General features: G+C 41.4%; 1 protein-coding gene across 1 annotated transcript in view; it reads left to right on the forward strand.

The window, feature by feature from the left end:
• The window catches only part of LGR5 (leucine rich repeat containing G protein-coupled receptor 5), a 143169-nt gene that overhangs the window by 104138 nt on the left and 22181 nt on the right, over positions 1-16850 (forward strand). The window contains exons 6-11 of the mRNA XM_066368565.1: positions 2368-2439; positions 5626-5694; positions 7086-7157; positions 10953-11024; positions 11585-11653; positions 11795-11866. Of these exons, the coding sequence (XP_066224662.1) occupies positions 2368-2439; positions 5626-5694; positions 7086-7157; positions 10953-11024; positions 11585-11653; positions 11795-11866 (426 nt within the window). The remainder of the gene's footprint in view (positions 1-2367; positions 2440-5625; positions 5695-7085; positions 7158-10952; positions 11025-11584; positions 11654-11794; positions 11867-16850) is intronic.

Below are 16850 nucleotides of genomic sequence, written 5' to 3' on the forward strand. Positions count from 1 at the left end.
GAAAACTCCCCGAATCCCTCCCCAAAATGACTCCTAAGTGTTCTAATTGTATAAAAGAATGAAACATTTATGGAACACTTGCTAAGTGCCAAGGACTGCTGAGCATTCAAAGGTAATAAAATATGACCTCTGCCCATTGTATATTGTACAAGTAATCACCACACTGTACAATTAGTTTAGGGACTGAAGGTAGTAAAAATGCCTCATTTCTGATGATAAGTTATAATTCAGGTCAAATTGAACTGTGCCTTTCTTATTATTTAATAAGTGTTTCTTGAACCCCTACCAAGGAAAGAGAAGCAAGAATTAACCCAACAGTGAGCTCTGCTTGCATATGGCTTTCCTCTCCCACCCCCACCCTGCATAGGTCTAGGTTTCTTTATTTTAGTAAACCAAAATGATTCTCAAGTTCAAAAAATAATCATTCTTCTTTAAGAGTGTGGCAATATGCTCCATGGGTATAATATGTCAATCGATGCTGATAGAGGAAAATAGCAGCTGCTAGCAAGGCTGTAAGATCAGTTCCTGCAGGAACTTTGAGCAAGGCCTCTTCTGTACCACTTTCCCCTTCACTCCACGCACCCCCATCCTCAGCCCCCACCCCACCGCTGCCTTCGGTCATCCCCCTTCACCTGACTGTGTGTCTGTCTCTTGCACTGTACTAAATACTACTTTGAAAGCAGGCCAGCACCTTACCCATCTTTTCAGGTTCCCCTCAGCCCCCTTTCTCCCTGTGTTGCATGTAGAAGATCTTCAATAAATGTTACAGATTTCTCACATGAACCCAGAGTATTTATTAGAATAAAAATCTTACTCTGAAGGAATAATAAAATTTTGGTGACATCAACAAATCCTAAACTGGATTTCACATACAAAGATGATGCTATGGACGTACCAGAAGCTGGATAGGTGCTTTCATTGTTCTTCCACTAGAGCAGCGATAGTCAATCTTTGTCACCTCATAGCACACAAAAACTAATTACTAAAATTCTGCGGCACACCAAAATATGTACACATTTTCTGCCAATCTAACCAGAAAAAAAGGTATAGTTTTGATTCATTCACACAGGACAGCTGTTGTGATGGCTGTTGTCATTTTTCCACTTGACAGTCTAAGGGGAAAGAAGCCAGTGCCCCTGACTAAATAGTTAGGTATTGTATGTTTTAAATTTTTTTGAGGCACATCAGCATACCACAGCACACGAGTTGAAAATCACTACACTAAAGGGAATAGATTTACAGAGATCCAACTATTCTTTTTTATTCTGTCCTCCTTAAATTTATTTTCCAAAAATATCTTCGGAACTTGGTCCAGTTTTCAGTTATGCAAGTTGCTCTTCCTGGTTTTGACCTAACTGACTGACTAGCCAATGCTAATACTTATATACACTAATACTGTGTCAAAATAACTAATCTCCTTGGCAGCTGAAAAATCTGATCACCATTTTCTGTAGTCAAAAGTGCTGTTTTCAGTTAACCTGTGGCTCCACCCTGGTAATGTAGCCATTATAAGCCATCAGCTTCAATAGAGAACATGCTTAGTACACCCAGAACCTTCCTCCATCCTCCATTGGTTGATGACAGTCAGCATCTCTGCTTACCACTCTGCATCCCAAAGCCATGTTAAATAACCCAGGTTGGGAACTATGCAGAACAACCGCACTGAACAACCTGAATTGACTTTTATCAGTCATGTTGCTCATATTATAATACAATCCCTGATATTTCCAATCCAAAGGTAAAACTGTGACTGCCTATTAAATTCTATAGTATAAGATTATCTATGGTAAGAGTGAATTGAGCATATAAACTTTAAAAAAGAAAAAATGTTAGACAGCCTGACTGGTGGGGGCACAGTGGATAGAGCATCAACCTGGGACACTGAGGTCCCTCCCAGTTTTGAAACCCCAAGGTCGCAGGCTTGAGTGCAGGCTCATACTGCTTGAGCGTAGGCTCATTCAGCTTGAGTGAGGGTTGCCAGCTTGAACATGGGATCCCCATGATCATAGACATGATCCCATGGTCACTGGCTTGAGCCCAAAGGTCTCTCTGGCTTGAGCAAAGGGACACTGGCTCAGCTGTAGCCACCCTCCTCCCCCAACAAGGCCATATGAGAAGCAATCAATGAACAACTAAAGTGACACAACTACAAGTTGGTGCTTCTCATCTCTTTCCTTTTGTATCTCCCTTCCTCTTTCTCTGTTTCTCTCGTGCGTTTAAAAAAAAAAATGTTATCCAAAACATTTCTTATATATAATTAGTGAATTCTTTAGTAGAAATGTATTCGAATTTGAGCAATCGTATGTTGAGCCTAAGTGTCTATGTGCAGTGTGCCTTGGTGACGGTGTCTGTAATGTTCTCTTGCAGGCATCTCCATAACAATAGAATCCACTCTCTGGGAAAGAAATGCTTTGATGGGCTCCATAGCCTAGAGACTTTGTGAGTTGACCTTTTATTTGTTTCCCTTTTTTCAGTGTTTTCATGAGTATTCTGAAGGCATCAAAATAGCCTTAAAGTCAGACCCACTGTTGGGTTTGGTTCAGTGACTGAGCTTTAAACAGACAAGCACAGTGGCTTCATTTTACACACAAACACAAAGCTAAACAGTAAAACTAAGATTTTATTTTAATCTAACAAGAACGATCACTTAGAATCATGATGAGCCAAAGGAGATGCTCTCCCCTGAGCAGGGATTGTTTGCTTAGGAATGCATATTCTCTGTCAAGGGTCAATTCTCCACTGTCACTCAGGCTCACTCAGCACTGAAGGAGAGGGTGTAGGGGAGGCTCCAATTCGAGATGAGCAGCTGTCTCATTAGGAAACAGCAAGGGTTCATGCTAAAAGCAAACATAAAGACTAAAAAGTAATGGCAGCTACCATGGATTGAATATATCTATAGTCAAATATTGCACTGAGCATTTTGCATCCTTTGTTTCAGTTCATTCTACAGCCATCTTAGGAGAGCAGCTATTACTATATCTCATCTTTGGTCTAGTGCTGTTAAGTATTTTACCAACATTACATAGCTAATTGATACCAGAACTGGGATTTGCTTTCTTCTGTAGTTTGACTCTGAAATCCATGCTTACTGCTATAGTCTAATTCCAAAGAATAGGCCAAAAATTTAATTTTGAGTTGTTACTTATAATAAAAATAGAGCCCAGCCAGCTGACCATAGCCTAGAGTGTGTCCTGGGCCACTTAGAGAAGGGCTTCTTATGCGCCACACCCTGGCCAAGCCTTTTCCCAAGGGCAAGGCTGATCCTCCTTGCCCTGGTGAGCAGGAGAGATGTCATGAAGGTGGGAGGACGGGGCAGTGAGGGTTCTGAGTGTGCTGGGAGAGGAGGTGATTCCAGCTGGGTCCCCACCCCAAACCCTCATGTTTTTAATACTCAAGAACAATAACCCACACAGGGCCACTGGATCTATACTGCCAGCTCTCACCAGGATTGCAGAAGGACATGACCAAAGATCACTTCTCCTAGGGCCTTGGGGTCCAGAATTCATTTGCATTCAGAGCTTAGCAATTTGCACATGGTCAATTAACTTCTAACCCTGTCTGGGTCCACTAATTTCCTTCCAGACCATCTATTGTTGGTAGTCTTCTTGAGGCAAATCAGCACTAAGTCACTCTGTGTTTTCTCTTAGGAAGAAGGAATCACTTATAAGGAGATGCCAAAGATGAACTTATCCAGGCAGGACTTTGTTGTCAACTTAATGCCATAGGCAAGCAGTTTCCATCTTGAAAAATTAGGACTTCTCTCTTATGTACACAGGGCTGGGCTGGGGATCTTAGCAATGGAAAGCACCTTCCAGTCCTTTTCAACTTAACGGAAATAAAAACAAGATGGCCTTGGATGGGTATTTCCATAACTGATCTTTCCTTGTTTTCCCCATGTGTGAGGTGAGGATCCAGGATGGCCTGTAAATACCAAAGAATAAAACATTTTGGGAGAAACTCATGTGTGTCTTGTTGTCCCCCCTCTCCTCACCTTGCCCACGGCTACAGAGGATCAGTAAATTGGTTACTCCCAACCTCTTCCTTTCTCTCACTAGAAATCCAAGTAATTTATAAAGGCCTGATTCTTTTTTTAATCAAAACAGAGCATCTGGAGAGATTTACAAACAGGAAGAAAATTTATGTCCACAAAAGACACAAGTTTCCTGCCTGCAGGATAGCTTAAGGATGGTTTGTGTCAGACAAGTAAGAATCTTGATTCAAGTTTAACTCAGTTAAATTATCTCTCTCTTAAAATTAAATAGCAATTCTCCACAGAGAAAGATCTAACCACATCTGATTGCCTAACCAAAAGGTTTTTCTGTGTCATCTGGGAAATCTGCCATTCCCAGAGACCAGGAGGCAATTACTTTTTCATACAAAGATATCTATCAGCCCTGGCCGGTTGGCTCAGTGGTAGAGTGTCGGCCTGGCGTGCAGAAGTCCCGGGTTTGATTCCCGGCCAGGGCACACAGGAGAAGCGCCCATCTGCTTCTCCACCCCTCCCCTCTCCTTCCTCTCTGTCTCTCTCTTTCCCTCCTGCAGCCGAGGCTCCATTGGAGCAAAGATGGCCTGGGCGCTGGGGATGGCTCCTTGGCCTCTGCCCCAGGCGCTAGAGTGGCTCTGGTCGCAACAGAGCGATGCCCCGGAGGGGCAGAGCATCGCCCCCTGGTGGGCGTGCCAGGTGGATCCCGGTCGGGCGCATGCGGGAGTCTGTCTGACTGTCTCTCCCCGTTTCCAGCTTCAAAAAAATACAATAAATAAATAAATAAATAAATAAGTAGGTAAATAAATACATAAATAAATAAATAAAAAGATATAGCTATCAGGTGGAGTAAATGTTTAAAGCTCTTGTGAGTAACAGAATCGAAAAGACATTTTTATCATAACAAATAGAGAAATTGATGATTTGAGATCATTTGGCTGGTCCATCCTTATGCACAAAGGATAATACACAGCTTTGCCTCATGTCCAAGGAAAACATCATTCTTCTGATCTGAATCATCATTTGTGTCCCTGAGAAATTCTAGACCTAACATCTGAGAGCTTCCTGGATGTACAGACCGCTCCAGAAACAGGTGGTCATCCTGGACTGCAGGCTCTGAGGGGTACGGGCACTCCACAGGACTCAGGGACACAGCAACTCTCCAAGATGTCCTCTCAGGCGAGACTCTAAAAAGCAGAGGGGAAAAGAGGATGAAGGAGGGAGGAAGAAAGGGCACGTGACGTGATTCAGGAATCCAGAACAGTGCGCCTACAGCCAGGCAGCTCTGTTGAGCTGGGTTCAAGTGAAGAGCCACATTAGCGAGCTGCCAACACCTGGCCAAGTATCCCTCCTGCTTGGGCATTAGCGCCACTCTGTGTCCCCTCCCTGTTTTGAAATGTACCTGTGCTACTGAGCCTTGACTCTGAAATTTCTCATGATCACTCTAATGACCATTGTAATACAGATACTGGTGGAATGATGGTGATCAGCAAGCCAAGCAAATCTCTCTCCACAGGAGAAAGAAGGAGAATTTTCATCAGTGATACAGGTCCATTGAAATAGCATGGGAATGTTCCTTGTAAATGTAGTATATAAATGAATCTATAAATGAAAAGCTGAAAATACTATTTATTTATTTTCAGAGATCTAAATTATAATAACCTTGATGAATTCCCCACTGCGATCAGGACACTCTCCAACCTTAAAGAACTGTAAGTATTTAGGACAGATTTAATGGAAAGTCTCTATTTGTCATGAATTTATTTTAAAATATGTTTGATGGTTGTACAAAATGTGACTTACTAGAAAAAATGTTTAATTCCTACAAATGACAGTTAAGTGCAAATGTTTAATTCCTATAAATGACAGTTAAGTACACTTGAAATATGCTTTCATTGATTCTATCACCAGGAAACATCGGATAATCCTTTTAAATTTATAATGGATTTCTCTAATATATGTATATTAGAAAAAATATATACATATTTCTCTAAGCCGTGCTTCTTTCCTAACACATATTTCCCCAACATTTATATACTTTATAAATTTGTACAGAACTATAATGGAATTCAGTTATTTGCTGAGCATTTTGAAAAACATTTCTAAGTTGCAGAGGCCTGTGCCATCTAGAACAAAATGTTTGTGCCCAGAGCAGTGCTAGATGCTTCCGCTTACGTTATTTCACATTCTTTACATAATTCATGAATCTTATTTAATTTTTTTAAAAAACACAATTTTACTAAAGTACAACTAACTTTCAGCTATTAGGTTGCGTATATTTTCTTTTATATACTTTAATCAGTTTTTCACGGTGCCTAAAAATAACCTATGGAAGCAATGTTCTAACGTGCGGAAAGGAAAACCAGCATAGAGCCCATTTTCCTGGCACAGAAGTAAGACGCACAGTTAAAATGGAGGTAGGCAGCAGGGCTCGTTTAGGAGGTTCTGCTTCAGGAAAACCCATTTTGTGGCCCAAGCCTAGCTGGAAAGTCATCATCATGTCCATGGCTAGGCAGACCAAAGCTGCCGATCATCTATTCCAGTCACAGCCCCACAGAGATCCTGAAGATTTCTGCCACTCTGCCGTTCAGACGTGAACATCAACAGACGAGAATCAATTTATTACAGCCTCACCGAGCACCTTCTTTCAATCAGGATATTTTGTCCTCATAAGGGGATTACTTAAATCTCTACTTCACTGCAGTTGAAGTCAATTTCCTCTTCTCCTAGCTTCAGATGGGATCAGGAGTGGTCATAAACTCTCCAAAGATGGCTCCCTCTGTCTCACATTGTTATACAGTGCTATATAGGATATGAACGGATTAATATTCTTGTTATAGCAACACATTGTGTTTCCATAAAGCACAGTTATTATTTTCAGATTCTTTATTTCTTTTTCAAGATGAGACCTTATGATTTCTTTTTCTCCTAGAGAGTGAGTGAGGGCGCATAAGTTTCCTCATAAACCGCATAAAGGAATTTAACCTTATCCTCTGGTCACTAAAGGTGCTGGGTATTATTGCCACAGGGAGAGGGGGTGAGAACTATTAAACAATTTACCCCAAATATTATTTTCTATAAAATGTTTTTCTTCTCTTTCTAGAGGATTTCATAGCAACAATATCAAGTCAATACCCGAGAAAGCATTTGTAGGCAACCCTTCTCTTATTACAATGTAAGTAGTGACCATAGTTCTTTTTTATTTTTCCATCCTGAAATAAAGCATGCATTTCTCTTTTAAATATAATACAATGAAATCTCTATATTTGCCCAAGTTTTTTCTCAGTCAATGTAAGACTCTATACAGAGCAATATATCAAGAGATGTTTTTCCAGGTTTTAGCTGAATTTTGAAATAATATAAAATATTCTTTTTTTTCTAGGACCTTCAATATGCATTGCGTTATGCTTTGTATCCTCAGTTGCCTTGTCTCACTTCACAATAATCTTATGAAATGCTTTGCTTCTCTCTCTTTTCTAAGGAACAAAACTAATTTTTGAAGTATCAATGTCAAGGTCACCTAGTCATTCAGAACATGTATCTAAATATACTAGAAATAGAAATTATTACACAAAAAATAAGAGACCTCTGCAACAATGGACTGCAGCCTGAATTGGTGACGGGGAATGGGAACCCTGTTTCATGCTGTGTCTATATCCTTTCATTGTCACACTCAAGCGTTGAGTTACGTTTATACAGTTACATGCTATGTTGTAATTCTAGAAATATGCATATGTTTTAGAAGGGTGTATATGATGATGATTTATGTACAGTAAAAGCATAAAATAGAATTATAGCTATAATGTATAATTAAGTCTATGTTTCACATTTAGCACAAACATAAGTTTGATCATATGTAGCTGTATAGGAAGACAAAAAATATGTTGGTATTAGGCTGGCTCTTAGTCAAAAGACACCTGGCAGATTTGGGATGTAGGATTGGACTGAGGTCATGAGAGAGGGCTTGAATATGGAGGAAGAGAGTAAGGACAATGAACAGCTAAGGTGCCACAAAGAAGAACTGATGCTTCTCATCTCTCTCCCTTCCTGTCTCTTCCTCTGTGTCCCTCTCTCTGACTCTGTCACACACAAAAAGAAAAAAGAGAGAGAGCAAGTAAAGACAACTCTTGCACATGACTCTAGGGGCACTTCTTGGCAGATATTCGTCCTGTGCCAGCTTGATTGAGAGGCTTTCTGGAACTGTGTAGCATTTGTCACAAATGAACTGTAGTCCCAATTAGCCCTAAGAACTGAGCGGGGGGGGGGGGGGGGGGGAAGGGAGTACCACTCATCATTCCTGAAATTTTCTGACATTATGTTGGAAAATTGTTTCAAAGTTTATTGCCAATAAACATTAGTCCTCATTAGAGATACTCACGTAGTAAGAGGGTGGCAAATTGCATTGCTTTTGCTTCTTTTTCCTTGAAGGCACAAGACTGGTTTTGTTTGTTTGTTTGCTTATTAAATTAGAGACAGGGAGGCAGAGAAACAGACTCCTGCGTGTGCCCTGACCAGGATCCACCCGGCAAGCCCTCTACTGGGGATGCTCTGCCCACCTGGGGCCGTTGCTTTGTTGCTTGGCAACCGTGCTATTTTAGTGTCTGAGGCAAGGCCATGGTGCTATCTTCAGTAGCCAGGGCCAACTCGATCAAAATGAGCCATGGCTGCAGGAAAGGAAGAGAAAGGAAGAAAGAGTGCGAGAGACAGAAGCGAGAAGGGGAGGGGTGGAGAAGCAGATGGGCGCTTCTCCTGTGTGCCCTGGCCGGGAATCAAACCTGGGACTTCCATACACTGGGCCAAAGCTCTACTGCTGAGCCAACAAGCTAGGGCTGGGACCAGTTTTTTTAAAACCACTTTTTGATATATTAATACTGCTTGAGGAGGACTGATAGCCCCCAAATTTATTAGTGTTTCTATCCAGTACTTAATATTGACTAACTCCCCCTGAAATTCTCCTCTCCTGTTTCTGCCTCTGTCTCCATCTTTAGTCATTGCTGCCCCCATGCAGGCCACACCCCATTCCCACTTTCTGTGAAGGCAAAGACTTCTGGTGGCCATTGGCTACTCAGGCTTCTTTCTACTTCTATAGTCCCCATCCTATGCATAACTTCTCCTCCAAGCTGCCCATCCGCCTCTCTGCTAGTCATTACCTCTAGATTTTTATCTGTCTAAGGCTCATCTCCCTGCCTCTACTAATGGCAGGGTCATCTCTCTTGAAACACAGCATCTATAGTGTCACTCTCTTGCTGTAAAACATAAAGAGATTCAGGATCGTCCATTTACATTAAATGCGAACTCCTTACCCTGACCTCCACAGCCTTCCACGTGGCCTAAGTCAACCCTCCTGATCAGTTTCCCAAAGCTTTATTCAATTACCCTATGCCATAACCCAGAACAGCTAAGCTAAATTCATAGAATGAATCCTTTTCTTTATTTCCTTTCCTCCTATGTTTCTATCCCCTCACTATGCTTACTGACATTTTCTGTTCTAGGGCCCATTTCAAAGGACATGTCCATGAAGGTTTTCCTGACCTCGTGAGAGAACTCCCTTCCGAGAACCCCACAGCTCCTTATTTGCATTTGTCCTACTTCTCGGCCTATGGATCCAAGCATGTGTCTCCCATCTGCCCAGTGTACATACATAGGAACATACAAGCATATAGTGTAAACAGTAGACAAAGGATAATGTAACACTATGAAGAAAACTCCAGTTTTTAATTCTAAAACCTATATTCCAGCTCCAGCTCTTTCTCTTACAGATCATTTAATCCAAGGGAAACAAAGAGGTCAGAGGGCAGAAGTGCAAAGGGGACTTAGGTTTGTCAGATGACAGCTATGTCCCAGGCACAGTGCCAGATGGGACACATACATTAGTTCTTTCACTGCACACACAAACCCTAAAACTAAGTTTTATTTTCTCAGTTTAACAAATTAGAAAATTGAAGCTCTGGGAAGTAATGAACTTGCCAAAGTACCTGAGTCTCAGTTTCTTCCTCCAAAAATAAGAAAAATAGTATTTAAGTGTCTACACCATAGATCTTAAGTTGTCGGGTGAATCAGTTGAAATGCTTTGTCAACTAGAAGGTGATATAATCTGATTTATTTGTTTTATCCCAACTGATTCCAAGCTTCTTTAGGGTAGGGACATTTTATCATTCTTCTTCAAACTCCCAGTATTTAGCATAAATGCCAGGCACATAGTTACATGACAGCCTCCTTCATGGCTCAGTCTCTCAACCCCTGCAGTACCTACCCTCATGCTTTGAGCGTAGTAGACACCAATAAATATTTGTTGAATTGCATTGAACTAGAAGGATGTCTCAGCTCAGAACTATTTTTGTGGCCCTATTGACCAGGCAGTGCAAATACCATTACATTGAAAACATCTGTAAAACAAAATATTTTTAAGCTCTAATAATGTCTTGCCTTTTAGAGCAATAATTAATTCCAAAAAATTATGACATTATTACAAAAAAATTGCTCATTTACTCTCAAATAATTTGAGGAGGCCTTTTTGTTTGTTATGATAAGATTTGACCAGAGAGTATAGTCTTCATGTAGATATATAGAGCTTCATCTTTCTTTAATTAATATGCTTGCCAGCACCTTGAATTCCCTTCTTGCCATTCAATGGATGTTGGATCCACAGATGTTGAGGCACAGGAAGATTTTTAAGTCATAACTACATTCAGTTCACGTGCTTTTCTCCTTAGTGACTATCACTTATATCTGCTTTGCTGTCAGAAATTTTCAGTCTTATATGGTATGGATTTCTTACCAAAAGCCTCATGATATGAGTTCAAATACTTTTAAGGTCTGTCTGAAACCATGTAATCAGGAATGCTATGTAATATAGTATAATCAGAATTCCATAAATACATTTAATGTACTTGCTGGAAATTTGAACAGGTATTCACTTGCCATTCAAGTTTTATAGTAAGACATTGGTGTTTGGATTTTTTTTTTTCAGACATTTCTACGACAACCCCATCCAACTTGTTGGAAGGTCTGCTTTTCAACATTTACCTGAACTAAGAACACTGTAAGTTTGTCTCTTACATATCACTTTCCCCTTGTAGGGTTACTGTAAAAACCAAATGAATATTGGCCCTGGCCGGTTGACTCAGTGGTAGAGCGTCAGCCTGGTGTGCAGGAGTCCCGGGTTCGATTCCCGGCCAGGGCACACAGGAGAAGCGCCCATCTGCTTCGTCACCCCTCCCCCTCTCCTTCCTCTCTGTCTCTCTCTTCCCCTCCCGCAGCCAAGGCTCCACTGGAGCAAAGTTGGCCCGGGCACTGAGGATGGCTCTGTGGCCTCTGCCTCAGGCGCTAGAATGGCTCTGGTTGCAACAGAGCGACACCCCAGATGGGCAGAGCATCACCCCCTGGTCGGCATGCCGGGTGGATCCCGGTTGGGCGCATGTGGGAGTCTGTCTGACTGCCTCCCCGTTTCCAACTTCAGAAAAATAAAAAAATAAAAATAAAAAAAAAAAAGGAAAAAAAACCCAAATGAATATTATAAGTTGAAGTGCTTTGAAAATGGGAATAAAGACTACCCTTTTCTAGAATCTTCTTCCAATAACATTCATATCCCCCTCCTTCTAGGACTTTGAATGGTGCCTCACAAATAACTGAGTTTCCTGATTTAACTGGAACCGGGAGCCTGGAGAGTCTGTGAGTACTTGAGAAGGCTCTTGACTTTGACCAAAACAGGCACTGCTTTTAAAGCCTGACCGATCTGAATGTCAGTGAATCCAAATCTGTCACTGTGAGATGCCTGAATAAAGGAATTACGTCTGGCTTGTGTTTCAACAGGACTTTAACTGGAGCGCAGATCTCATCTCTTCCGCAAACCGTGTGTGATCAGTTACCTAATCTCCAAATGCTGTGCGTATCAGTAAGGCAATAATGTTGTGTAAACAGGCAACTTCCATTTAGGGATGAAGTGGCAGGCATTATTTCAATAATCCTTTCAAAGGGAAGAAACTTCCTTTCTTGCCTGTATCCAGGAGGTCAGGCCTCCGTTGCCCACTTTGGGCTAATGACGTGGCTCTCTGATAGGACCCTTTGCTTCCAAACCCCAAACAGTCTCCCAACTGGCACACATTTCCTTCCAAAAAATAGACAAGCCCCAATAACTGCATTTCCCCCTCTACAGGCTTTGCAGAGCAGAAAAAAAATAACAAAATGGATTTAAAAACCCACTATGGATGCCAAAATAAAAAATTAAGCTATCAGATCCACACTAACCTTAATAAAGGCAACCAACCACTCTTCCGATATCGTTGTGGGTGCCATGTTCTAATGTTTCATCTAATACTTAAACTGTTCGCATATGTTATTTCCGTTGGCTTGGAGCTTTTTTTCTCTGCCTTTCTCATGTTTTATGCAACTCAAAGAGCTTTGTTTTGGCCTGCCATTTTCACCTCAACTCCCATTCAGCCCTATTATCGACCTCTCAAGTGTTGTTGGGACTTAATGAAAGGACTCTTCACTTCTTGCCATGACTCTGTTCTCATGCAGTAGACATCTGCAGCAGTTAAATGCCTGTCATTCCACCATGGGCTGTCCCAAACAGCAGAACTACACGCAGCACTACAAACACTAAGTGGGAAGACGGGAACGTCTGCCGTGGCGGCCGCCTCCCCTACCGCAGCTTCTGCGTCGCTGCAGACCACAGCTGCTCAGTGACCGGGGTAGCAGCGGCCCCACGTGCGAGCCGTGGAGTCAGGCACTCCTGTGTGAAGGCGAGGGACAGAGCTAGTCTCCTTTTCTTCACCCCACATTGCCCTAGCAGGTGTCGATATAGATGAGAAAACAGAATTAGGGAAGTTAAGTGCATTTGTCAAAGTTCACACTGCAAGAAAGTATCAGAGTCCAAATTTTAAATACAGGCAGTTTGATGGAATAACTAGGCAGAAGTCCATGTACAGCAAGTGGTGAAAATCTTGGGTCCATCTTGGAATTCTGCCTACCACACCCAGCACAGGTGTGATTATCCTCGTTTCTTGAAGAAACTGGCTCAATAACATGACTAGGATTTAACATCCCATACTTAATAAGTAGAGAGCCAGTATTTAAATTGCAGCTGTCTCCACTATGTCACCCAGGTCTAAAACTGCGTAAATGGAAGCTGACAGATAAAGTGGTTAAAAATGAAAGCTCTGGGGTCTGTTTTTCTGGTCCAACTCCAGTCTCTCTATGTCCCAGCACAGTATCTTGAGCATATTATTCATTTCTTCTCAGTTTTGTTTCCTAGTCTATAAAATAGAAGTGTAATTCCTTTCTTCAGAGGACATCATGAAAACTAAATGAGTTACTACATGTCAAATACTTATACCAGCACCGGGAACACGGCAGACTTTCAGGCAACGTTAACTTATTTTTCTTTTTTATTTCTTTATTTTTTTAGTGAGAGTTGGGGAGGCAGAGAGACAGACTCCCACATGTGCCCCTACCAGGATCCACTGGCAAGCCCACCAGGGGACAATACTCTGTCCATCTGGGACTGTTGTACCGTTGCAACCAGAGCCATTTTTTAGCACCTGAGGTGGAGGCCATAGGGCCAACTTGCTTGAGCCAGTCGAGCCATGGCCTTGGGAAGGGAAGAGAGAGAGAGAGGCAGAGAGAGAGATAAAAATAAGGGAGGATGGAGAAGCAAATGGTCACTTCTCCTGTGTGCTCTGACCAGGAATCGAGCCTAAGACATCCATATGCTGGGCTGACGCTTTATCAATGAGCCAACTGGTCAGGGCCAGGCAATGTTAACTCTTTATTTTTTAAGTTTTTTTTTAAAGATTTTATTTATTCACTTTAAAGAGGAGAGAGAGAGAGAAAGAGACAGGGAGAGAGAAGGGGGTAAGAGCAGGAAGCATCAACTTCCACATGTGCCTTGACCAGGCAAACCCAGGGTTTCAAACTGGAGACCTCAGCATTCCAGGTCAATGCTTTATCCACTGCACCACCACAGGTCAGGCCAACATTAACTCTTAACATCTTGTTTCTCACTCACTTTACACCAGTATTCTTTCCTCAAGGTGAAACTAAAAAGGCCTAGAAAAAACACAAATACATTAGTGGCAATATCTTTCCATTTTCAAAGCACTTCAGCCTACAATATTGGTCAGTTCTCCACACAGCTCTGCAAGATCAGCAAAGTAGGTATCTTCTCATTTAAAGAGAACTGAGAAACATGTCAGTGCTTTGGCCAATGTCTGAACCAAGTATAATTGGTTGAAGCTGAGAATGGAACGTCTCCTTTAGGTTCTGAAAGAAGAGATCTGAGAACTCCCTCTTAGGCTGAATCATCCACTGCGTACTCATTACATGAGGAAATTTCACTGTACATGAGTGGTTTTTCCCTCAAGTTGCTTCACCTCTATGGGAATTACTTGGTTATGTGTGGCTTTCCCCATTTACTAGCTTGTGATGTTAGGCAAGTCATTTCACATTATATGGGGATAATAATAGTGTCTCCCTCTAAAGTGATCACAAGGACGAAATGAAATAGTTCAAATAGCCTGACCAGGCGGTGGCGCAGTGGATAGAGCGTCAGACTGGGATGCAGAAGACCCAGGTTCGAGACCCCGAGGTTGCCAGTTTGAGCGCAGGCTCATCTGGCTTGAGCAAAAAGCTCGCTAGCTTGGATCCAAGGTCGCTGGCTCAAGCAAGGGGTTACTCAGTCTGCTGAAGGCCCATAGTCAAGGCACATATGAGAACGCAATCAATGAACAACTAAGGTGTTGCAATGCGCAACGAAAAACTAATGATTGATGCTTCTCATCTCTCCGTTCCTGTCTGTCTGTCCCTGTCTATCCCTCACTCTGACTCTCTCTCTGTCTCTGTAAAAAAATTTAAAAAAAAATAGTTCAAATAAAGCTGTAAACATTGAACCTATATATAAGAAGTGCTTGATCAATGTTAACCATGAAAATCATTAGGTAGAAGAAGTTAGGTAGGAAGTAATACTGAGTCTTTATGTAGAAGAAGGTATTATGTACCCTCTACTAAGAAGTACACAGGGCCCTGGCCGGTTGGCTCAGTGGTAGAGTGTCAGCCTGGTGTGCAGGAGTCCCGGGTTCAATTCCCAGCCAGGGCACACAGGAGGAACACCCATCTGCTTCTCCACCCCCCTCCTTCCTCTCTGTCTCTCTCTTCCCCTCCCGCAGCCAGGGCTCCATTGGAGCAAAGTCAGCCCAGGCACTGAGGATGGCTCTGTGGCCTCTGCCTCAGGCGCTAGAATGGCTCTGGTTGCAACAGAGCGATGCCCCAGATGGGCGGAGCATCGCCCTCTGGTGGGCATGCTGGGTGGATCCCGGTCGGGCGCATGCGGGAGTCTAACTGCCTCCCCGTTTCCAACTTCAGAAAAATACAAAAAAAATAAAATAAAATAAAGAAGTACACAGGAAGGATTTGTCCCCTAGAAGTCTGTGGAAATGAGTGAACCAAATTACTATCAGCTTTGATATGTGTGTCCATTTTATTTCACTCACTTTCCAAAATTACATACCATATTGTTAATCAGGTATATTATGTTTAGGTGGGAAGTATGGTTTTATTATTTTGTTTATTTGGTTTGGTCTTTGAAACATCTAGTATAACCTACAAATTTGTGTTTGTAAATAGCTTTATCTGAGCTATTCATGTCCAGTAAATTAATTGTATTTCTATACAAATTCCATTTACTCAAAAAAATGTAGAATAAAGTGATCAATTAAAGAATAAAATAACTTAAAAGCCTCTTAGAAAACAGTATTGATTTTTCTAGTTGTGTAGTGGTGATCTGGTTTTAAGAATTAAAATCAGCCTGACCAGGTGGTGGCGCAGTGGATAGAGCGTCGGACTGGGATGCATAGGACCCAGGTTCGAGACCCTGAGGTCACCAGCTTGAGCACGGGCTCATCTGGTTTGAGCAAAATCCCACCAGCTTGAACCCAAGGTCACTGGCTCCAGCAAGGGGTTACTTGGTCTGCTGAAAACCCGCGGTCAAGGCACATATGAGAAAGCAATCAATGAACAACTAAGGTGTTGCAACACGCAATGAAAAACTAATGATTGATGCTTCTCATCTCTCTCATCTCTCTCCGTTCCTGTCTGTCTATCCCTCTCTCTGCCTCACTCTCTGTCTCTGTAAAAAATAAAAGATTTTTTAAAAAAGAATTAAAATCAGGCATGAAAATGTGTTAGTTGATTAGCTGATAACTTCTAAAACATGAGACAAGATTTTATATATGTATATTTGATTTAAATAATTTGCTTAATGAATTCATTTATATTTTGTGATGATCTACAATGTTCTAGCTGTTATTTTACTAAAGTAAGTACAAATCAAATTAAATAATTGTACCTCTGTTTCTAAGAGCTGCCATATATATGTAAAATTTTATCTACCAGCTTTTTTTTTAAGCTTTCTGCAAATTACCATAGCTTGTTTTAGATTAGTTATATTATACTCTAAATATATCCAGATGTTTTTGTTATTCTGTAATTTGTTGAGTTTTGGCTGAAGACTTTCTTAGACTCTCCCCATCCCTTATAGTGATTGATTTCAAAGTTAGTGCTATGTTTTGAATTGTTGTTGGGCTTTTATTTTAGTTGATTAGAAAAGAACCAACAATGATTCTTTTAACTGTGGAAACATAGCAGCTCTTAGAAACAGAGGCACAATTATTTAATTTGATTTGTACTCATTTCAGTAAGCTAATAGCTAGAACACTGTAGATCATCACTAACAAAATATAAATGAATTCATTAAGTAAATTATTTAAATCAATTAAAGACATATAACAGTTACATTTTAGTAAACATTTGAATCTACTGCTTAATCCAATAATCCCAGTGACTACCTGCTCCATGTCAAGACTGGAGAAAT

This window comes from Saccopteryx leptura, chromosome 2, assembly GCF_036850995.1.
Source record: "Saccopteryx leptura isolate mSacLep1 chromosome 2, mSacLep1_pri_phased_curated, whole genome shotgun sequence".
Classification (NCBI taxonomy): Eukaryota; Metazoa; Chordata; class Mammalia; order Chiroptera; family Emballonuridae; genus Saccopteryx; species Saccopteryx leptura.